This window comes from Xiphophorus couchianus, chromosome 13 (assembly GCF_001444195.1).
Source record: "Xiphophorus couchianus chromosome 13, X_couchianus-1.0, whole genome shotgun sequence".
Classification (NCBI taxonomy): domain Eukaryota; kingdom Metazoa; phylum Chordata; class Actinopteri; order Cyprinodontiformes; family Poeciliidae; genus Xiphophorus; species Xiphophorus couchianus.
In genome coordinates this window covers 18389008-18413773 of record NC_040240.1, presented here as the reverse complement: position 1 = coordinate 18413773, position 24766 = coordinate 18389008, and the positions used below count along the sequence as shown (strand labels likewise).

At 35.2% G+C, this 24766-nt stretch overlaps 1 protein-coding gene across 4 annotated transcripts in view; it reads left to right on the top strand.

Moving 5' to 3' along the window:
- Positions 1-24766, top strand: part of samd12 (sterile alpha motif domain containing 12) — a 115631-nt gene that overhangs the window by 9054 nt on the left and 81811 nt on the right. For all 4 annotated transcript variants that reach the window (XM_028037218.1, XM_028037214.1, XM_028037217.1 and 1 more), the window contains one exon: positions 16074-16282. In XM_028037218.1, the coding sequence (XP_027893019.1) occupies positions 16074-16282 (209 nt within the window). The remainder of the gene's footprint in view (positions 1-16073; positions 16283-24766) is intronic.

Here is a 24766-nt window from a genome sequence, read left to right as displayed (position 1 = left end):
TATCTGCTGCTGCGCTACAGAGTAATCACATTACGACCAAACTGGAATTTGCTCATATTTTGCTTCAAAGCCAAAACGATTAATCGTGATTAATCAGCTAATTTAGCAATCAGATAATCGTTAACTGGAGTATACAAACTCAAAAAAGGAAATTATTTTAAAAAACACACTCAGGACTATAATTATGTCAAAATTGTACAGAAAATTTATACATTTTGCATCTAAGATAAAAAAAAAACCATTTATCTGTAAATATGTTTTACTCAAAATAGCGTAGTTTTCGTCTTCATCAAATTCTGTAAAACAAGAAATAAAATCTCATTTTAAACATATTTTCCTTGCCAATTATTGATCAGTAAATTAAAAAAATTACAATGTATTGATACTATGTCAAGCAGAAAGAGATGAGCATAAAGTTATTGTTGAAAGTATTTCTTTTTTAGCTGCATATTCGTCCTTTGCTACATTTATTGCTAAATTATCGTAATTTAGCAATAAAATATTTATTTTCTGATTTAAAAAAGGAATTCAGTTATTTATTTTCATTCTTTTAATTTGAACGTATTTATAATATTGTAAGAAAAGGTCTTAAATGAAAAATCTGCAGAATGTGAAATTTTTCTATCCCATTGATCGATAAATAAAATAATTGATAGTTGCCGTCCTAATTCAAAGTGTTCTTGATCCAGTTTTATAGCTGGACAAATAATAAATTCTCTAAAAATAACCAGTTACTCTGCAGAAAATAAGTGGAAAAATATAAATAATGAGGGATAACTCTGGATATTTGCTCTGTTTTACCTGTAGGTCCGTTTCTTCTATGCATCATTTTATTTTCAATTCATCTGAACAGATTGTGTTAAATAATTCAACCTTAAGTTTCTGCGCAGATGGAAGAGCTTTCCCAAAATAGCTGACAAAGTCGTAACCTAGTGACCAAAGTTAAATTTAGCCGTGCCAGACTGACGCAGAGCTGAGCCGGATCTGATGCGTTTTTCTGTGACTATAGTGGAAAAATAAGCGGTAGGGGAAGGAAACTGGACCTGGTTCTGCATTTCTGCTTTGAGTTTATGTGAAGAAGTTACACAAGGGGTTAAAGAAGGAAGGGACCAAAGAAGGTCCAGTTTAATTAATTTATTTCAGAAAATAAAGTTAGTTGGACCTCTTTGATGCGAACATAATCTCATGATTTTTATTTGTTTTTGGTGACTTCTCGCTGTCTTTTGTCATTTTCACTTATATCTTGTCTGACCTTCAACTATTAAAAATAACTATTAAAAATTTAGATTCTTATCAAAGCAAAGTTGAATGATATGTTTGTTAAAATAGGAGCTTTTATTCTTTCATAAGCTTTCATACATTCTTGTGTGTATATTTTCACACAAACTTCAGTTTTTGTTATTGTGACTGAAGAAGATTTGAAAGTTTTTTTTTTTCCCCTTAAAGTTTCTAGTAACTATAATCTGAAAAGTGTGGTGCAGATTTTGTGATGCCTCTAAACTTTTAAACGAAATGAAAATCAGCCAGTTCCTTTAACAAGTCACTTAATCTAATTAGTAAACAGTCCTCAGTATAAATCTGTCACTGCCAAAACACAACATTTTACCAAGTATTTTTTGTTTAGTTTCTACTGCAAATATCTTAGTCCACTTAAAATAAGACAAAACTGATTTACAAGTAACTTTTCAGCAAGATATAGGAGCTTATTTTAAGTAAATGGTTCCTTAATTTTACGAAAAACTTCTAGTTAAGTTGGCAGATTATTTCACTTGTAAAATAGGAAAAATGTTTTGTTATAAGTTTATTAATCAGCCAGTGGAACTAGAAGTTTTTCATCAAAATTAAGTCATTATTTACTTAAAACAAGCTGCTATATCTTCATGAAAAGCTACTTTTAAATCAGTTTTGTTTTATTTCAAGTGTGCTAAGATATTTGCAGTAGAATCTAGACAAAATTATTTGCCAGGATTTTGCAGTGCATTGAAACAAGTCTATTGTGTTTATAGATCAGTTTTTTGGATCTCACATCCCCCCTCGGATATATTTCTGATTTATTAAACCCTTGTGGTAAATTAATCATGGTTTATTGTCTTTTTGAGTAAGAAAGATGTGTGGAGTGAGGAATATGTAACCGTGATGAAGACATGTGCCGTCGCCGTGATCAGAGTCGGATCTGGACGTCATTTCCAGTCGGCAGTGTTTACCCCCGTGGCTGAAGTTGTTCCCTTCAATTTGTGAGTCTCGTCTGGCCTGTTCAGCCGTTCAGAAAATGCACATCAGTCTCCATGATGGAGGCGCAGGGAGAGATTTAGTAGAATAAACATGTTTGTTTGAACCACCGATGAAGGATTACACCTGGCTGGGGTTAATCCAGAGCCGCACTGACATCAGGTCGTCATTCCGATCTAATTCAAGGGAAATGGGATTAAGATGAGGAACGTGTCATCGGAGGGCGGCATTGTGTAATCATTCTCCTTCAGGGGAACCTACAGCCATCTTTCAAATTCTGCACTGTATCTGCTGCTGCCTGCTTTCCAGAAAGAAAATATCATGTGCGGATATGCAGTCTCACTGCATATCCGCTACAAGATCTGTCCGTCTTGTAGCGGATATGCAGTAAGACTTTCCATTTTTTCTTTTCTCTATCCATCTGAAAGAGGTTCAGTGATTACCATTAAACTGGATCTGTCTCTGGCCGGAGGGCTTCTGCTGCTTCAGCTTGCGTCACTTTCTCAGACTGTTTGCTCACTTGGAAGAAATCCAGGAGAAGGAAAAAGCAACAAGGTCGACTCAGAGCTGCTGAGGATCCTCTCTATGCTGGTTTATTTTTGAGAGTCATCAGAAATAGCAGCAATTCCTTGAAGTAGTTATGTTTTGTGTGTGCTTTCATAGGCTCTTTGAGGTTTAAAGAGATTTATTTGTGCAATTCTTTGTTTATGTCTGACCACAACATTTAAATGAAGTCTGGATTTTAACCAGACCAATCCCTGCAGTGTTTTTGGATCTTTGGCCTGTTGATGAATAAGCCTGGTGGCTTAAATCAATTAATCACATTGTAAATTAAAACAAGCTTGATCATTTCTATTTGCATGATTGCTTTTCTTGTGTTGTTTCTCTTTCTACCAAAAACTGGATGACAGAAAGCTTCAGTCTGGTGCACTGGTGTCAATTATTTCCATTTTTGTTGTCGTTTTGGTTGATTTGTTTATTTTCTCTGGGTATTTAAAATGTCACCCAGTTCCAGTGTTTAATGCAGATTAGACTTAGACTGACTTTATTGTCATTTTGCATGCACAGGTGTATACAGAACGAAATTTCGTTGCATATGGCTCAGGACAATGTTTTGAGCTTCCAATGTTGTGAGGTTACTCCAGAATAAAATAAAATACAGTATAAAATATGAATATAAATCTAAATATAATATATATATATATAAATATAGATATATATAAATATAAATGTGTATATATATATATATAACATATATATATATATATATATATATATATATATATATGTATATATATAAATATAAAAATTAAGATTTTCTTTGAGAATATGTTCTTGCATTATTATGCCATCACCATTACATTACTTGAAAATGGTCTCAAAACAACAATATTATCATTTATTACAATAACTCTTGAAGCAATTTATCAATTAATCACAAAATAAGTTAAAACAAGATTAATTTCCATTTGCATGATTGCTTTTCATCCAGTCTTTCTACCAACAACTGGATGACGGAAAGCTTCAGTCCGATTCATTTGTCTCAACTAAATATTAAAAGGCAATTTGTTTCAAAATGTTAAATGGTTTAATTTTCTCTAGCTGAGTTTCCATTACAAATATGCACAAAACTTTGATATTCTGCTACTGTTGGAAAAAACCCAATTTCTCAATTGTGGTGTTTCCATTAACTAAGAAAGGCAATTAAAATCACAATATGCTTATGCAATAAGTTATTACAAAACTTGCTGTGCCATCCTCCTCCTACCACTTCCTGTCGTCTTCTTTGTCATTTCTGCCAGTAGTAACATCTGGTTGTTGATCCTGTGACTTGTTTGAGGCAAAAAAGTGCGTCCATTGCAGTTTTGCATCAATTTTGATACAGCCGAAAAACCACCTCATGTTAGCATAAAACGTTTTATTGAAAAAGTTTTTTGTTTTTTTAAATAGGCGTTTTTCTATTAATTTTATTGAACAAACACAATTTTACAATTGTGGTGTTTCCAATAATTAAAATCACACATGAATAAATTTGCTCACGCAATAAGTCACTAACTTTGATAAGTCATGTACTTTTGCACAAAAAATGCTTCAATGTGAGTCTGTATTAAACGTCCCAAAGTGTTGAAGGGTTTCATTTTCACTTTGTACTGCGACATCTGACGCCTGTGTCGCATTTTAATGCAATATGAAAATAGCTGACAGCGTGGGTCCTTGTCTGGAGAGGGCAGAACAGAATCTACTGCATCCTATAGCTTTATTGACCTTTTGTGTAATATATGAGGAGCAGCGAAATGAAACCCGTGGGAGAGGCCAGATTTTTGCTGAATGTTCTAGTCAGTCGTTTTTTATTTCACCCTTGTAAAGCACATCCTCTCTATTCTCTCAATTGAGGACTTTTGTTGTGTTTTTTTGTTTTGTTTTTTCCCCTGAATATTTGGCTCCCTGTTGTGCCAAGAGCAGAAAGTTGGCAGTGCGTCAACTCTGCTCCCTGATGACCAAGCAGCTCGCTGCCTCCCGTTCTGCTGACTGATTGAAGCTGCAGATATGACACAGTTTGTGTGCCGCTGATTACACATCGGGCACAGATGGATGGAGCCGGTGTCAGGTGAAGATGGCCGCTTTTGGCACGACTGGGACTTCGATTCATCTGACATCTGCTCCGGGAGAAATGGATGGACACGTTAGACCCATTAACAAAGCGGTGATGCAAAAATGTTCATTAATTTTCTGTTTTAGTGCGAGAACTAAAAATGTAAGGAGTGAGGTAGGAGTGAGTGATATATACGGTTGGACCGACAGAAATTTGGCCTACGATAGAGAGCTGTAGTCTACCGGCTAACTGCGGTAATGATTGTTGATGACGTAACAGGCATCAAAGCAAAGCCTTCCTGTTTGCTTCGTTAAGAAGACGGCTGCAAAAACGTAAATTATCTGGACCGGATGTGGGTTTAACCTTCCACGGTCTTGGCGCGACACTCATGAGGAGCGCGGCAGATGTCACGGTCAGACAGCGAGGAAGTGCTGTGGGGCGGGATGATGGTCTTTCCGAAACCACAAAAAGAAAACCTCTTTAAAGAAGAAGCGCTAAGGTGGTAATTTGTTTTACCACCTTAACATACTGACATAAAAATGTCATGTTTCCAAGTTGTATTTCTTTAAGTGTACACAGCTGTAAGTCTATTAATTTAACTGCATATTTTAAATAAACACAGAATAACTGATCATGTTTCATAAAACATGGTTGTTTATTCAAATTTGTATCTTTTTTGTTTCTTATTTTTCTATTTTATATCTTTAAACTTCATTACCTGTAAAGTAAAAAGATTGGACTTCATCTCGCATTCATCTGGATCCAGATGCTGTGTCGGATCAGGGTGTTTGAACATATTTTTTTACATCCTGATTCATGCTATAGAAATTTATCTGGGATTTAGCTGCAGATACGTTGAGCTTCTAAAGTTTGAAGCAGCAGAAAATGAAAACAGTGAAATCAGAAACTTCCCTCTTTGCCTGGATTAGTAACTTTCCTGCTGCTCACATGGAGGATCTTTGTCTCCTTTATAAAATAATAATAGTTTTTACTTGGGTCTAAATTAAGACAATCTATTTTTGTAATCCTTTGACTGTTTCCCTTTGAAGCACTAACAGCTTTATGCTGCAGATACACGCTTCACTGCGAGCCAGAAGAACAACAGCTTTCTGCCTTTTCACTTTAAACTGGGTCATTGCTTCACTTTTCCTACCAACTCTTCCTCAGTCAGACATTTTCCAGCCTTTCTAGCTTCATATTCAGCTTTTTTCTTTTCATCTAATGTTTTTTTGGGGTTTTTTTTTGCTCCCCACGCCCTTTTTATTCCTTGTCCTCCCTCAGTCTCCGCTCTTCAGAGATTCAAAGCGAAGAACATCTGCGACTGCTTGACACAGAACCAACCAATCAAAGCTGATCGAGCCCCGGAGTTACAAACGCCGCAACGGAAAAAAGTTCGAGCTCAGTTAACTTTTGATTGAATGGATCAATCAATCAATCAATCAAATTTTATTTGTATAGCACATTTCAGCAGCAAGACATTTCAAAGTGCTTTACATCATTACAAACACAGAAACACAATGCAATATAGAATCAATAATCAAAACAAAGCATTAAGTCAAGTTCCATCCATAAATTTGTAATTGATTACATTTCAAATACAATTTTGTCACGGAATTTAAGCGCCTGTTCTCGCAGGACTCCGTCGTCCTTTTTTTCAACGGGTATTCGTCGGGCCCCGTCTCCCTGAACAGGAAGGCACCAGGCTCCGTCCACCTAACCACGGAATTTTGCGCGAGGACTCCGCCGTCCTCCACGGATTTCGTGCAATATTTTTACCTGTTAGAGTCTAGAATTGACAGGGTTTTCTGTGCGCGCAGTGACCCTCAGTCACTCGCCATTTTTCCAGTCCCCAATCCTATGTAATGTTTAGTTACCCAGAATGGATAACTAACTGAGTTATGAATGGATGTCATAACTCAGTTCTTGGCTTCACTTTGGAAATTAAACATCTTCAGTCAGTCCATTCATGAGCATTGCTGTAGTTTTCCTGTTGACAGGGTGTCTTTAAAAGTCTTAATTTATGTATCTAAAAGTAAGGCCTTAAAATGTCTTAAATTCACACAAAAAATTAAATCAACCTTAAATACGTTAATCACAAGTCTTAAGTTTCATCACGTGACGGATATTTAATTTCGTCTATAGTCACCTTCTTAAAGTAATGGCCCAAGTCCAAAAGTAATTTTGGCAACACACTAAAATAAATCATTATTTTAGGAGGGTGATATTATGTAGTTTTTTTTTCTTGCAGGAATTTTCTGTCAGGTAAATGTTTGAGTCCCCCTCAGATATAATCATTGCATTCTGTGATTGAAGGTGGTTGCGGCTACCACTATCTAACTGCTAATATTATCGACTACCTAGCTTTTTTGCGTCCATCATGTCTAAAGTGTAAATTCATTGCCTGTTGGCTGGACATTTGTTTTTTTCCATTTGTTCATTTCTGAGGCGATGCTGCTTTCATCCTGTGCTAAAAAGCTTAACACTACATATATAAAATATGTGATTTTATTTTGTACATTTCAGTTGTGATACAGCTCTTAAATGTTATTTTGAAAGCTCTTAAAAAGGTCTTAAAAAGTTTTACGGGTTCTGCTAGTTTTACCAGCACATTTGAGTTCTTAAAGCGGTAGTATTGTGTGTTTTCCAGCCACAATGTGCCATTTTATAGCATGATCAAGTAACTATTATAGCTTCAGTTGCTAAAAATAATCAGATATGACTTCAAATAAACTTTACTTCCTAATTTAACGCCTTCAAATTGGACCTCTGTCTTTAAAAATTCCAGCTCTTTCTGAAACTCCGCCTTCAGGAAGTCATCACAACATGGCTCCTCTATTAACCCTTTAGCAAAGTTTTTACCGGAGTTGCACTGAGTAGCAGCTCCTATAATGAGCTCAGCAGATGTGCAGTTCCACCAGGTGTTTGTTAATTGCTGCCGGCTAGTCTGAAGGAGCTGAGTGGGAGCGGGATGCTCTGAAACAAACAGTTGCCACAAAGGTTGAGGGTTATTTCCGTGGAAATGGTTCCCTTAAAACTAACTTAGTTCACAAACCACATTTATTAAATGTAGTTTTTTTGTGTGCTTTTTTGAAGAATATTTTAACAAAAATCATATTTTCTATTTAGACATTTTCCTTCCAACTCGGATGCTACGAATTTAGACCTGAATTGATGCGCTACAGCCATTACATTCATATCAAAGATTTGATTCAAGCTCAGTTTATGCAGCTCAGTTTAATATTTATGCCTTGTTGCTCCCACTTTGTAAATCAAACTCTAATCATTTGCATGAAGCAGTTTGAACCTCTGATTTAAGTAACTAATTGGACGCAAGTGTTGAAGCTGAACTCTGTTTTTTTCGATGACTGCATGAGTGGTGACCCACTGAATGAGAGTCGCATGAGAGCACTCCACCTCCAAATTGCAGAGGCGGATCATGAATTTTAATGTTGCACAAAAAGCCTTTAACGGCAGCGATGGAAAAAGAGAAAACTGTCCTACTTTCTTCAGCATTTTAAAGCTTTTTCAGGAACTCTGGGTTGAGTTACAGAACTATGAGCTTTTGTCTGAAAGAGAAAGATCTGCAATCTTTATAACCTGAACAACAGTTTTTCTCTCAATTCAAACAAAAACAAACTCGTTAGAGGTGTAAATGTCACAACTTTTTGAAAAAAGACATTAATACATTTAGACAAATATCTACTTTTGCAATTTTTGTAGTAGCTTGGTAAACACAACATTTTGAAGGAGAATAGATTGTTTTTTTGCCCTGTGGGATGGAAAGTGATAAAAAAAAAGAAAAAGCTGAGATTCAACTTAATGACAAGAAAAACAGATCTAAACAAATCTGGTACTTTGAGGAAATTCAATGCAAATATTGCAGGGAAAAATTAAAAATTGTTAAAAACTTGCATTTGTTTTTGTATTTATTTTTAAAAACATAAACTGGTTCTTTTTATTTTTGGCCAAAGTTATTAGAGCAGCTTTGGAAACTTAGTTTAGACACTTACTGATGCTTTTTTGGCAGGTTGCTCAGAAACTATTCTTGTTTTTGTTTCTTTCTTTCTTTTATTTTCAAATATTTCTAGGTAGATTCTTCCGCCTTTTAAGATGAACGAAGACTTGCGTCCTACTCTTAGGACAGTGTTAGGGCCCCTTTATGAAATTAGAAAAAATAATAATTATGAGAATAAAGTCAGAATATCACCAGGAAAAATATTGCAACTTTAGTCTCATATTATTTCAAATCTATTTTTGTAGAACTTAATTTTTGTTATTTTGACTTTATTCTTAAAATATTTTGACTTTATTCTTGAAATATTCCTACTATCATATTATTTATTTTTATATTGATTACATGAATACATGTAATCAATATTTTTTCTCAAAAATATTGACTATTATTTTATTACATTATTATTGTAATATTTTGACTTTATTCTGATAATATTATGACGTTACTCAAAATATTTTGACTTTATTATATTATTTCAACATTAATCTCATTATTTTGACTTTATTCTCTGACAAGTTTATTCCTGTAATGTTGTTTTATTTTTTTCTTAGTGTGTCTCTAATACTCTTTCATGCACTCTGAAGGTTTCTAATGAAAAATCTTTCAAACTTTTTATTTTCTGTAAGTGAGTTCTGATCTTCTGCTCATCTGCTGAGTTTGCCAACATCCTCAGATCAAACTGGGGGAGAATTAGCGCTGCATATATTTTGTGGGGTGAAGTTGTGAATAATCAGATCCCGTCTCTGCGGGTGTGTGCAGATTTGTGTTTGTTTTAAGACGTGGAGACGGAAAACAGATGGAGGAAACTCGGCGGTTCAATCAACACGTTCGCACCGCAGCTGATTAGCTCGCTGTTTCTCTTTTTTTCTCCACCCAGCTGCGAGACGGAAACCGGTTTCCAAATCCGTGCTGAATATTTTGGAAGACGTGCAGCTGTGCAGATGACTCAGCTGTCAGAGCTGCTGCTCGTCCATCTCCTTAAATCCCAGAGAGTCTCTAACACGCCCAGTTGCTCGCTTTAGTTTCCTCTCTTCTTGGCTTTTCTTCAGAGTCAGAACTCATTTCGGTTCCCTGAGAGTTTATTCTGGTGAGAGAGAGAGAGAGCACTTTGAACCTGACTTCACTTTTGATTAAGAATCTTCTTCTGGTTTCGCTTTGAACCAGTTCCTGCTGTGTAATGCTGAAGGCGTCCAGGAGGAATGGAGGCTGAAATCTCCTGTTGCCCTGGTTCTGTTGCCTCCTTTCATCTGGGTTTGGACCCATTAAGGCAGCCAGAGTTCACAGGGAACGTTTACTGCGTGTGAAGTTCTGACTCCGTTCTAAAATTCAGGAATATTTACAAGATTTTGGTTTTATTACAGAATTAAAATTGAAATTTAACAGGAAATGGAAATTTGTGGAGTTTGGAAAAATAAGAGAAAAAATGTTTCTGGATTTAATCGCCGTTCATTTTGGAAATACCATGTCTGTTCAGTCAGTTCAATCAATTCATCCATTATCCATCTATCCGTTCAATCATCCATTACATCATCCATCCATCCATCCATCCATCCATCCATTCATTCATTTCCATTCATTTCCATTAAGTCAAAGTTGATCTTCAAAAAGTGAAATAATTCAGAAAAAATACGTTTAGCTCATTAAAATTATATATTATATACATAATATAAATTTCTGTGTACACCGTATTAGAATGCAACATAAAACATGTATTAGTTATAATAAAATGCTTATAATTCTTTTATTTAGACTTTGCTCAAAAAAATCTTTGCGAGTAAAAAAGCTGAACTTGTTTCCCCCAGAATCTTCATCCTATCATCCTCATCATCAGCTCAGTGATTTCTTTTCTCTCAGCCGGACTCTTCGCCACATTGACTGAATAAAACCCAATCTAACACCTGCTTTCATTCGACTTTTTAGTGCAGTGGGAAAGTTTTTAATCCGTATTTAGTCACGCGTCGGAGAACTCTGTAATTGTGGAGGTAATAATGGGATTAGGCTCCAGGTTGCTCGATAAGACGAAAACACTCGGCTGCTCATTTTCACTGCTGGTCCCGAAAAACTATTCAGCTGGTCGGTTTTACTTTGAAACGGGGAAAAAATTTATGATTTTGGTGTTAAAACGCTTAATTGGTTTTATTTTGTAAAACTTTTATAAAAATGTATAACAATAAATATTAAAAAGCCTTTCATGTCTAATTAAGCCGATTTAACAGCCAATTTAGATATCTGCCAATAAAGTGATAGTTTTGCTCATTCTAGGAGTCATTTTTTAAGGACTTGTCCATAATCTAATAATAATATCCAGTAATTCAAGCAGTTATAATATTATAAGCTCATAAAACTGACCTTTATTGTAGTAATCAAACTGTCAGATATTTTTAACAGTAACTGATTAATTGAACTGAATTAAGAGTCACATGAGACATTGAATAAAACAGTTTTTTATTACCAAATTATTCCAAACTGTAAAAAAAGAAAAAAAAGTTTTATGTTCTGTTATTACTTTATGGGCTTCAGTTGTTATATTTAAATTATTTTGAGGTAATTATTATTAAATTTTTGCTCAAACACTTATTTTTTTTAGCATTATTTTACATTAATACTCAATATCGTTTAAAAGGCTAAAGTAGTGAAAAGATTTTCATTTTGTTTCATAATAGAATAATTGACTACCCTGACTGTTAGGAGTTCTTTGTGTTTGTCAGAAAGATTGTATGAGGAGGGAAAAAATGCCTTTTTCATTATTATTTTTTTATATAGTTCACCAATCTGAATTTAAGTCTTAGCAGTTCATGTCCAGTATATGTGGGGTCTGCAGAGATGCTCCCTCTTCCTGTACAAATTAAACAAAATGATCAATAAATAAAACCGAAACACATATAGACCTAATTACAGGATGTTTAAGAATTTAAGATATAATTAACAACAATCAAACTTAATGGCATTTCACCAGTTTGTGCAGATTTCAATGAAATTTTTTATGAAATCTAATATTTTCTTTTATAAAAATAGCATAGATGCCACATATTAAACATTCAAAAATATATTTTGTTGCCTGAAAATGTAAGATTTAAATCCATGCATTCTGATAATTTACTCCACATAAACTGGAGTTATTGTTGGTGTTCAACTTTTCTGATTTGATCCCAGTTGCTTGTAAACACAGCAATGAAAGAACGATTCAGTTCTTTTAACTTAGTTCTGGATCCTGACATTTTTCCAGCTCCGTTCGCTTCCTGTTTCTCTAAATTTCATTGATTAGAAGAAAAGGTGGAAGAATGAAGGCAGACGTGATGCGTTCACAGCGCGTCAGCGAGAACAGAGGGAATAATGTAATCGTGCTATTTATAGCAACTGTTGCTGTTTAAAAAAGACGTTTCTCCATCCTCTCCTCCTCCAGCCGCCCACCCTTCTTTTCTTTTTCTTTTTGCCTAAAACAATGAAAATAGCGCCGCAGATGTCCTTCCTCTCTCCCCCAGCTTACCCTCTTATCATCTCGTCATCCTTCTGTCTCCATGGTCGGCCCATCGCTTTGTTCAGACCCTCTTAGCAGAGGATGTATAATTCATCTCTCCTCCACAGCGAGGTTGCACACCAGTCATGAATTGAGTCGGGGGGGAGGAAGGAGAGATGGAGGGATGGAGGTTGGAGAGAGGGAACAAGGAGCCAATGAGAGGAAGCGGCGCTTCGTGCCAAGCATCTCAAGTCGGTTTTGTTTGAGACTCGACCGTCTCATGGAGGTTCTGCAGAGCGTCTATCTCCGTTTTTATTTGTTGGCAACAAAAACAGAATAAATGGCATCATGATAAATTGTATTCAAATTTGTTTAGTGACGATTTCTGCATAATTAGAAACTTGCTGTTTCGGAAACATCAATTCTTCCACTTAAAGAGTAAAATGTAATTTTATAGGATGGTGCTGGTGGAGAAGACGGTAAAACGCTGGAAAATCTAAAGCTTCTTTCACCTTTTGAGTTTTAAGGTGGAAAACATGCATGAAAAATGTCACATTTTTGCTGTTTTATACAAAAATAACATGAAAACCTGGTGCTGCACCAATCCACTTTTTTTCACTTCCGATACCGATACAGATATCTGAGTTTTAGTATCGGCTGAAACCTATCCGATACAGAAAAACGGTGTTGAACCAACTCTTATTTTTGTTTTTAAAAACAGACATAAATGTACTAAATTACAAATTTATTTGATAACTCTGCACCAGTGCAGCACATTTAAATACACCAATAACTAACATTGTTATTAAGGATATGTAAAATATATTTTTCAACATGTTTACTTGACTTAGTCTAAGACGTACAGGTTGTAGAAATGCTGTATCAAAAGTTATATATTTAAATTTTATGTTTGAATTTCCATTATTTCTTTTTCTAGACCTCTAATTAGGTTTGTCGCAAAAGTAAGAAATTGTTTAATTGCATGATAAATTAAAACGAACTCAATAATTTCCATTTGCATGATTTATTGCTTTCTCTCTCTATCAAAATCTGGATGATGAAAGTCTTCAGTCTGGAGCTTTTGTCTCAATTATCCTTGTTTTGAAGGATATTTTTGATTACAGAGGGTAAATAATTTAATTTATTTGATGTTTTGTTTATTTTGGATGTTTAAAATGTCTTCCAGTTCCAGTGCTAAACGTTCATTAGAATTTAAAGTTTATTTATTGTTGAGAATGTGTTTTTGCATTATTTTGCCATTACTAATATATTAAAAAATAACAGTATTATCATGTATCAGAATAACTTCTGGGGTAATTTATCGGCCAGTAAAATTCGTCATCATCGCGACAGGCCTAGCAGAAACTGCATACTGGCAGAACTGCTGATATTTTTAATTAAAAAAGGAAAAGTGATTCAGCAGATTTCAGTGCCTTGTGTTTGTGCTTAGGGGAGCAGAGCCGACCACCCAGAGTGGATCTGACTCTCCAGCTCCTCGTACAAACTACAGCTGCTATAGTTTGATCTAAATAGTGTCAGACTTGCTCCAAGCAGACTGAAATCCCTCTCAAACTCTTTGTTTTCTTCGGCTCACTGCTTCGTGTTTGACCAACGCAGAGCTGGAATATTATCAGCTTCATAAACCTGGAGATTACCATGCATTTAGGAACATTTTACTGTTCATATTCGGTATATAATCTTATGATTCACTGAATAAATTCAACGTTCTTTCTAATTTCATGCACACACTCTTCTCGGCTTGTTAAGTGAAGCAGAATGTGCAGCAGCTCCTCTGACCTTTGACCCGCAGATGCAGCAGAAACCCAAGCAACCTTGAGGTGTGATAAAAAGGATTTTTTTTTTCCGCCTCTTGCTTTCTCATAAATAACCTGCCGGCGCTTTCAGAACAAGCGGGCAGGTTGGATGACGACAAATAGTCTGTTTGAATCAGACATTAACAAATCACGCTGCTGGCTGTCGGTTCTGTGTCCGCCTCGCCGCCTGATGAAACTAAAATAGTGTTTTGGCCTCACACTTCATAGAAACCCAGGACTAAAAATAAATACTCCAACGTGAAATGGGCAAAATAATGGAAGTTTATATAAAACATGATTCAAACAATCTCCAGATATTCTTCTTGTTCTTTATCAAGCAATGAATCTTTTGTGTTTTATCATCTTACAGCATGTAAACAACCGTTCTTTAACTGTAGTATGGTTGCTACAATAACAAATTTTGTTGGACAATAAGCATTTGAGATAAAAAAAAACAACTTGTTGTTTTGAGACCGTTTTTAAGTAATATAATGGCAAAATAATGCAAGAACACATTATTAAAGATCAATAAATTCTAATAAACATTTAACACAGGAACTGGAGGACATTTTTAATATCCAAAATGAATAAACAAAACAACAGGAACAACTAATGAAGTGAATTATAAACAAAATTGTCCTTCAACAAAAGCCGAAGCATCATACTGAAGACTTTTATTATTCAGTTTTTGGTAGAAAAAGAGAAAGAAAAGAGATAAATGATAAATTATGCAAACGGAAATTGAGTTTTAATTGATCATGGAGTTAATTATTGCTTATTGCGACAGGCCTAGTCATGACACAAATATTAATACAATACTAAAAGAACTGAAACGCATTCATATTGCTGCAACCTTTTAGAAAACATATCAGGTTCTTTGTAATAAAGATAAAAAAAATAATATTTGGCCAAGTTTAGCACACACTCTGGAACATTCCCCAGCATTTTAATAAAAGATTTAAGTGTTTTTTAAAGAAATATTTTGCTTTTTAAATTATGTATTAATGTTTCACCAAACTGAGGTCGCTCAAATGAAAATCAACAACACATAAGACAATGACAGCTCGTACCAACTCCATAGAACCCCGTTTTAAAAAGTGACTGTAGGAGAAAAATATGCTTTAAATTTTTCATGGATTTTTGACCTTCATCCTTGAATAGTTTTAAAATGTTCAGTTCTATTTCAAAACTTTTCTTGGTTTTACTTTTTGCTTTGTAATTTGTAATCTGAGTTTTAAATATTCTATGAGTTTGCCACTTTTCATTCCCGAAAATTATCTGAACTATCTCCACCAAAAAATTACTTTCACTATAACTGATTGTCAGATTGTCTCGGTTATTATTGTGATGAAACACATGGTTTTTTTTGACACAACTTTCAAAAAATATATTGATAATGGCATAATAATGCAAGTTTGTTCTCTCAAACATCAATAAACTTTAATTGTAGAAAAAGAAAAGACTCAACAATGGAACTGGAAGATATTTTAAATATCCAAAACAAAACAACCAGAAATGGTCAATAAAGCAGAAATTAAAGCCACACACAACAGAAACCATAAATAAAATGGATAATGGTGTCTCTGTAAACACAATTGCCCTTAAAACTATTGATCAGAATGAAAATTATTGACTTCAATTTCATTTATCATGTGATTAATTGCTTATTGTGGCAGACTTATTGATATTGGACCATGATGTGGATTATTATTTCTCACCATCTGCTGCCATCTAGTGGACATCCGGCTGTTTCAATGTGAAATAATTTGAAAACAGTCATTACTCAGACTTTTACTCGTCATTTTTTAATTTTTACAAACTTTTCTGTCATGGTCATCCTCTCACATTGTTACAAATTAACCAGATTAAATACAGCTCAGGTAAAGCTTTTTGGTTTCAGGAGAAAATGTCGACTTTTTTTCCCATCTTGGTTTATTTTTTCTCTTTATCTTCCAACCCGTCCAGCTGTTCACTGCAACTTGAGCCAAAATGGCATCGACCACCAGCTGCGTCCCGAGGACATGACTTCTCAGCTGGAGGAGGACGAGGAGTTGGTGGACGCCGAGGCCGTCCTGCTGGACGACGACAGCCCGAGTTACCCGGACCTCCGCCGGCCCTCGTACCACCGCCGCTCCCCGCCGCACCGCTCCGTCTCAGAGTCCGAGCTGACCCGGGTAAGACATTTGTATTCCTTGTCTGTTTTACGGATGCATACAATTAGTTGACTTACAATTAACTACTGTATTAGATTCAAATTAGTTCAAATGAATCGATTAGCTAGTAACGTCCGTTAGAGCTTCTGTTAGTGTTGTAGTTTGGCCGCCATCCAGCAGTGGGCGCTGCTGGTTGTCCTCAGGCAGAGCCGTTGATATAGAAACAAAGATGGCGGCGATAATACCGTAAGTAGAAGGAAAAGTAGTCCGAGGAGAGTCCAGTTTGAGATGCAAAATGCATTTTATGCGGTTTTGTTTTGAAATAAAAACATTCGACATGTTCTTTAAGTTTCACTTTATTCAGCTGAGCTTCAAGGCGGAACAGCGTCAACTTTTTATTTTAAAAATTACTGATGTGCTACAAAGGTGAGGATGTGGTAGCAGAAAAGCGGACGGTTTGAGGCAGATAAATTGTAACATGACAGAAAAAAGCCATGATCTTAATAAGCAATACTGTTTTTAGAGGGCTGTAGAGAGCTAAAGCGCTTTGTGAAGCGAAGTTTTAACATTAATTTAAGAGCAACCACAGACTGTATATTTCTTAACCCTTAACAGCAACCTAGGAGGCTCCCATCTTTATATTTTATAAATATGTCCAAGTTTAACCAAAATTATCTGTTTATTCAGTCAGTATTTAATTCAAATGACACAAATAAGTCCTACAACTCAGTATACTAAGAAAAGATAACCCTTCATATTATGGAAAGACAGACACCCTCCTTGATGCAAGATGGATAAAAAATATGTCTGCCTGTCAAATAATTGTTAGTTGATGGATCATAGAAATAAACTTTATATCAACTCATAATTTTACAACTTTTGTCCCTAGTTTGTTTTCAAACAACGTCAGTAATAGTTTCAATTGATCTCTGGATCTGCAGAAATTGTTTAAATCACAGCTCTGACTCTGAATAAACCAGGAAAGGACAATAAAAGCCTGTTTTGCAAGTCTGTCAGCTGTTGCTACGTGTGTAGATGTGCTATCAGGAACACAGAGTGATCCTTTACTTCCTCTCCTGGAATAGAGTGATGCGGGGGTGAAGGCAGGAGCGGTTGCTTCTCATGCACAGACACAAGCTCATGTTCTCCTTTCTCAGAGTAAAACATCTGGTAATCAGCTGTCAGTCTGAGTGAGTGGAAGCACTTAGAGTGAGAAAAGGGATCGGTGTAAATCCTGGATGAGCCACTTAAAAACCAGACAGAGCCTCTTATTCGTTTAAAACACAACATGCGTTTCCTTTTCAGGAACGTATTTGTGCAGAACAAAAATAGTTTTCTGAGGTGGTTGTTTATCTTTCTCTGCTGGTACTGGAGTAAAACCAGATTATCTGGGTAGAAATTCCCCTGGAAAACCGGCACCGGTAGACATGCTGTAATTTGAATTATCAAGGCAGAGCTTTAAGGATTAATTAATATCTTTACTGGTAATATAACTTTAAGAAGAGTCGTTTTTTTCTGTCTACATTCTTACAGAGTCTGGCTGACTGATAAACAACATGGATGGTGAAGCTTTGCAGCTTCAGACTGTTTTTCTCTTGCTTCTCATATGAAAACCCTGGAAAACTGTAGCTACTAAGAACAAATATACATGTTTTAGATAGAACAGGCAGTGTAAGACGTTGCTGTATATTTTTAAATAGAGAGGCAGCTCATAATATTCAATTATCTTATAATGGTTAATTTATTTCAGCAGTTAAGAAGTTTAAACCTCAAGGCCTTCAAGGCTTTTGTAATTAGTTTTGATTATGGTTGGCACTCAATGAAAACATAAGAATTAAATTATTTAGACAATTAGAAAGTTATAAAAGACTAAATAAAACAGAGGTTTTATGGCTTCTGTGTTGATAATTGCCCAGTAAATAAAAAACAAAAAGCAAAAAAGAGCTGTGTACAAGGATATTGATAAAAACAAATAGTGGAAGAAAAAACTGTTCTAGAAGGGATAAACGGCTGCAAAAAGAATAACTTGGGTGGATTTAGAAGCTAAGCACATTCAAGAGTTTGGACCAATAGATATTTCACACAACTTGGGTTCAAACTCTCTTAGTCGACTTTCACATTTAGATTAAAATAAATCTGGGTTTTATTCGGACATGAAGGCCTCAGAGTCTGGAGGAAGAGTGGATGGACGCAGGTATGAAAACTGTTTCCATTTGGTGATGATTTTCTGTTGATCCACTGGATTTTGTCATTTTTTCGGTAAACTAAAATTTCTGTATCATTTTATCTTCCATTTTCTGATGTAGTAGTACAATTTTCTGAGAAACCGAGTTTTATGTTATATCATCTTTAATTCAAAACAAAATAGTTACTATAATAATTAACTTTTCAACTGCATTTTAATTTAATGAGCTGTAACTACAGCTATCATAAAACAATTAGCATCTGTACAGTAATGCTAGGTTACCAATAGATGTTACTACTAGCTTTGTGCTAAGGTTTATGGAGAATCCAATTCATTGCTAACAATTAGCATTAGTGGCTTTTTCATCGGATCAAGAATATACTACGTAATATGTAGACTTAAAATAACGATATATTTAAAAACTCACAGAAATATTTTTCTTTAAAAGCTAAACAGATTAATACATTTTGTTTGGGTAAATAAATATTTTTGTTATTAAAGTTTTTTGATAAAATTGCAAGAAGTTTTGACATGGGCTCTTTGCACCTGCTGCTCTGACGTCACAACCGCATGCGCAAATACGGCTGTCTTTTTTCCGCTTTGAGTTACCGTGACAACTAGAAAAGACAAAGTCTTATTTCAGACGCAAATAAAATAATACTATGAACATTGCTGTCTTCCTAATATAATGGGCTTTTAAGTTTTCATGGATTTCCAAGCTGTCCTGAATTAAGACGACGGTGGCTTGTAAATATTTGTCGCTACCAGTTAAAGCTAAAGCCGCACAGCAAAGTTTACAGCCTTCACTTCACTCCGGATCAGCTTCTTCAGCCTAAAGAAGAAGGTAAAGGAGCCTCCTGTGTTATTTCCATGGAATCACTTCTGTATTCAGCCTGAAAGAGAGTTTATGGGAACCAGAGAACAGACCAGAGCCAGACAGCCGAGCAACTGATCCGCCTGAACACACTGCTGTAAACACCGTCCTGCTTCACAAGAAGCATGCAAAACTAATAAAGCGAAATAACACAGAGACCTTAAGGAACATGGCCATATTTTTCTAAAAGCAACAACTCTGAACCTGAACCGTCAGCTGAACTAGAACTCTGACACCAGAGCTGCTCTACTGTTAAGCTATGGGCTTGTTGTTCCTCAGGCTTCAGAAGCAAAAAGCCTGAACCGTAAAATCCTCGTTACTTGGTCTCTGACACTAACGACAATAAACGCAGGTAATATACTTGAAAACAAGGTAAAAACATTGTCCGTTAGAATGGATGAAAAATGTTTAGATACTTAAATAGCACATTTTTACAAGAAAAATGTCTAGCATAAGCTAAAGCTAATGTTAGCCACAAAGTTTAAAGAAAGTAAAACTCACCTTCGTATCTGTGTATAACGAGGCGAACATCTTAAAACCTTTATCCAGCTACTTGTTGGGGCTTCGGATCGATGTTCATCATTAATTGTTACCTTGGACAAGCCCTGCAAACACCCAGTGTAAAATGCTTTTTTCAATAGATCGGAAAAGATTGAGCCGCTTTTCCCCGAACGCGGAAGCTGAGGTGCAAAGAGCCCATTCCGCTGGTTGTCAAGACCACAAGCAGCTGGTTGTCTTGACGACCAGTGGTTTTCTGGGTAGAAAATGCTACTTTTCTACCTAAAAGAAACATTTTGGACAGAAAAAGTGCTTACCAAACTGCTGGGTGGAGATTTGTTATAGATGAACCAGTTTGAAAACTAATGAAGTAAAAATAAAAACCTCAAGATGCCTTCAGGAAGCCTGGAGTGCTGTTCATCAAGGCTTCAGTGATGGCTGCCTGGAGGTAGCCTGTTAAAAATTAGCACTGGTTTAAAACTTTTGCACTATAATGTATAATTGAAGCGACAGAGCATGCCATCTCAGTGTCAAGTGTCTGCATTAGAGTTAACATCCTCACTCTTTTGGAGAATTTCCAACAGATCAAGTGCATTAAAGCTTAAATTATGAATAATGTTAATGTTTTCCATTAGGCAGCCTAAAAGCGTTCATCAATACATGCAGAAGCTGAGCTAAACCGAGCCGCAGCAAGTTAGCGTAAATTAAAGTCACAGTGACATAACGGCCCAGAGTATCTGAGGCTCCTGTTAAAGAATGACGCTGCATTTAGCTGATGCTGCGCTTTAACATGTGATTTCAAAATAAACCCATCAAATCTGATTTTTCAGAGCCGTGTTATTTAAAATGGGAACACAAGCTGCTCTTTCTTGGGGGGAATAAACTCGAGCATGTCAAATATTTAGTTTGTTTCAGCTGTAAGCACTTTTTTAACCCTAAAACAGGCAGGAGTGGAAAATAAATCGTAGAAATGTAGAATTTGATGTTATTACTCATTGTTTAGGCCCTAAAAAATTCCACATTGATTTTATGTTGAATATTTTGAATTTTATTAGTTGTGTCTTCCAGGATATGTTGCTATTACGGTTTAAAAAATCGATATAGTTACACACTATAGTACTGTTTGGCCATTTGGATCTATTGTAGCACTTTTAAATGAGATTTTATTAATTTTCACCTAGTAATCAAATAACAAAGCAATATAATAATTCATAAAGTGAAACAAAAACAACTTTTTATGATGAACAAATGGAACTGAAAATGGCATAAAACAAAACACAGCAAAACTCTTAACGCTTTATTTTTTTAAAATCTTGTCACATTATGATGTTTATTTATTGCTAAATTGTGAAGTTGAAAGAAAATCAACAAGTTTTTCTTGGTCTTTGCATTCATGCTTTAATTTGTGTTGGTCGGTTACATCCCAATAAAATACATTCAATAAAAATAATGATTAGATTATCTTAGATTTTATATATTTTACATATTTTGTTGTAATATAATAAACTTTGCCTAAAGTTATTGCGATGTCATTTTTTTCACCAGCAGTTATGCAAAAAAAAAATCCTGCACAGACCCATGAAATAAATGTGAATATTGTTGAAAAGTAAATGAAACACATTAATTACATAGAGTAATTTTTTCAAGCTTTTCTTTCTGCTGTGATGCTCTTTGAATTATATTTGATGAAACTATCTTTTAATTATTGGACTATTAAATCAGACATAAATTAAACAAAATGTAGGCTTAATGAAAATTATATTTAATAGTCATTTAAGTTATTTTCTAAAGGTGTGAGGCTCATCTGAACACATATACTAATTAATTAAATATGACTATAATGTTGCTTTATTTATTTTTTTATCCTAAAACTTAAATTTCTTTCCCCTTATTCCTAAAAAAAATCTGCAATATTTTTCCTCCATTTTGCAGTTATTTACTGTGTTGATCTGTCACATTAAATCCCCAATAAGTGCAAGTACTGTAAATAAATTTCAAGCACCTTAAGAAATAAATTGTTTAATCTAAACAAAAATTAAGCAAACCAAATCGCTGCTGTATTTGTAAGACCAAACGACAACAACAACAAAAAAATCTTTAATTTGACTTTGATTAAATCTTAACACTTCATAACGTCGGTTTTCCAGTGCAGCTATATTTCGGTTAATCTCATCAACCGAATCGCTTTCTGAATCCGTGTTGCTGATGAATCATCGCTGGGATTTATAATGGAGTCGGAGCTTTTTACCACAGATTAAACATGATGTATAAAAACCAGTTGGAGCTAAAGTCTACAGCAAATCATCAATCAATACGCAGCTCAAGGTGAGTTCATCTCGTCTGGGTTTAACACGCCCTGCTGTGCTTTATGGACCCGACCAAATATGAAGGTCGGGGGCCTCTGAAGGGCCGCCTGCGCGCTCGTTGTTTTCAGGCTGAAAATCCAATTTCATACAGAGGCTTCGTATGAAAGCTCAGTAATGCATCCGGGACGCGCACGGCCCCGCCGCCCTATCTGTGTGTCTCGCAGATTAATTAAGAGGAGGGGGGGGGTTCATCTCCTGCCAGGTCTGGTCCGATTGAAAAGGGAGCCGAGGGACAGCAGAGCTGGCAATTAGTCGCACAGCAGAGACAACGTGGAGCTTTGAGCCTCCAGCAGCCGGTCGCTTGGTGCCAATCAAGACCAGCTAAAGAAATTCAACTCTAACTTTGCTGGAGACTTGAGATGCAAATCTTTCAGTATCTAACGATTCAATTCAGATTGTTAGGGTCACAACTCGATTCAGAAACCAATTTCTCTGTTCAAATGGTGACTGACGAGAGAAGAAGACGGTGTCAACAAATAGAATCAGAATTCCTTTTATTGTCATTGTGCACGAAAGAAAGCACAACAAAATTAAAACAATGTCGACTCTCGAAGGCAAGACAAATAATTAAATAAAGTTAATTATTATCTCAATGAATATAAAAATATAGTAGAAACACACAGAAACTACTGGGGTGAATAAATAAGGTTTTAGATAAATTTTAGATGAATTATTAATATAGAACATTTATTTAAACAATAATATAAGGTTCCATACTACCTTATATGGAAGGTAGTATGGATAAAAAAATAGGAGTAAATTTCCGACTTAAAACTCTGAAAAGTTTAGCTTAATCTCAGAAAAGATCTAGAAATTACAAGAACTTTCTGGGCTTGAAAAGTTGAAAATTTGCTAGGAAAATCTCAGAAATATTCTAGAAACAAAAACACAAGAAAATTTGAGTTTGGAAAGTCAAAATCCTGTTAGAAAAAAAAAACAAGAAACATAACATAGCTGTTATGTGTACACATATAGTGGTGCTGTTATTAAATAATGTAATTAAAATTTAGGGGAAAAAGCTTGGTTGCAACCATTGCAGGTGCCTTTCTCTTCACGGTGCAGTGTTCTGTTCGGACACCAGGGGGCAGTATGTGACAGTGAATCCTGCTGGTGTGGAGGTTTAATGTAAATCTGCAGTTTCTTGCTGGATAAAGACAAAAAATCAACTTAGACCAGGAATGAACATCTGTGCAGCAGTTTTAAGTTTTCAGATGATAGAGTTTATAAAAATTATAGATTTACTGTGGGGTTTTATTTTAAACTGTGCTTTAAGCAGCGGATTTTAGTTTCAGTTCTGCTGTGGAGTTTCTACTTCCATCAGAGAGGTATTGATTTCTCGCTATGATAAATTTGGAAGCTGTATTCTGTTGTTCCATTTACTCTGGGGCGTTTTATACTTTAATTGGTCGTTTCTGATACAACAATAAAAATGACACAATGTGCAGTGAAAAATATAAAGCTGATTTAGAGCTGTAAATTTACCACCGTACTATTCTGTTTTTGCTTTTTGTTTTGCATTTAAATATTACTGTTAATCAAACTTTTATATAAGCCAAAACAAAAACCAGAGAAAATCAAAAGTGCTGTTTTTAAACTATTTACATTTAATAGAATAGAAGAGTATAAATAAACAAGCAATCTTCCATTCCAGAGCAATGTGCAACTGAATTGGTCAATAAAAATATTACAGTGTGCATGTCTCTTTGAGAATTAAGACAGATTATTTACAAATAGTGACAAAGATGTTTTAAGAGTATGGATGTAAACATTTATTTAAGTGGGAACTCAAATTATTAAAGGAACATAAAGTTATCCAAACCAAAATGGTCGTATATGAGAAACCAGTCTTGCTGCACTTGGTAAGTTAATTATTAAACTGTAATTTATACATTTTGGGAAAGCTGCATTGCTTTATACTCTGGGATCAAGAACATTTGACAACAGGAACTAGGTCAAACGATCTAAAAAAGACACGAATCATGCCCTAATGACTGAAATTCAAGAATGAATCAGAGGAAACCGTAGCTACGTTTCCATTACAAATATGCGCAAAACGTTTTTAGAGATTCCACTAAGGATGAGTCATTTAAAACATGCCATGCTATCATCACTTCCTGTCATCTTCTTCTTCGTCTTTTCCTCCAATAGCAACATCCTGTTGTTCATCATGCTTCATGTTTGACGCAAAAAAATGTATCCAGTGCAGTTTTGCGAAATAAATTGCTGATGTAGAAAACTAGGACGCACAAAAAACATCCTGGTTTTTGTAAGTTTTTCAAAATTGCCGCTAAAAAAATTTTTTAGCGAATGTTTGACTTCTGAAACTTCGAAATGTCCAAGTTTTTTTGAGAAAGTTTCTGAGATTAATCAAAAATTTTTTTTTCCTAGCAAATATTTGACTTCTGGAACTGAAATTTCCTGGCTGTTTCCAGGAAACATTTTGATCTCAAAATTTCAGTTTTTTTGAATTTCTTCTTTATAAATTTCTTATCTACCATGGCCTGTTGTGGTCTCTCTCTCTTTCTGCTGGCTGGCGAACAGGAAGGCACTAGCTAGCCTTTTGTAGCGGCCCGAGGAGAACA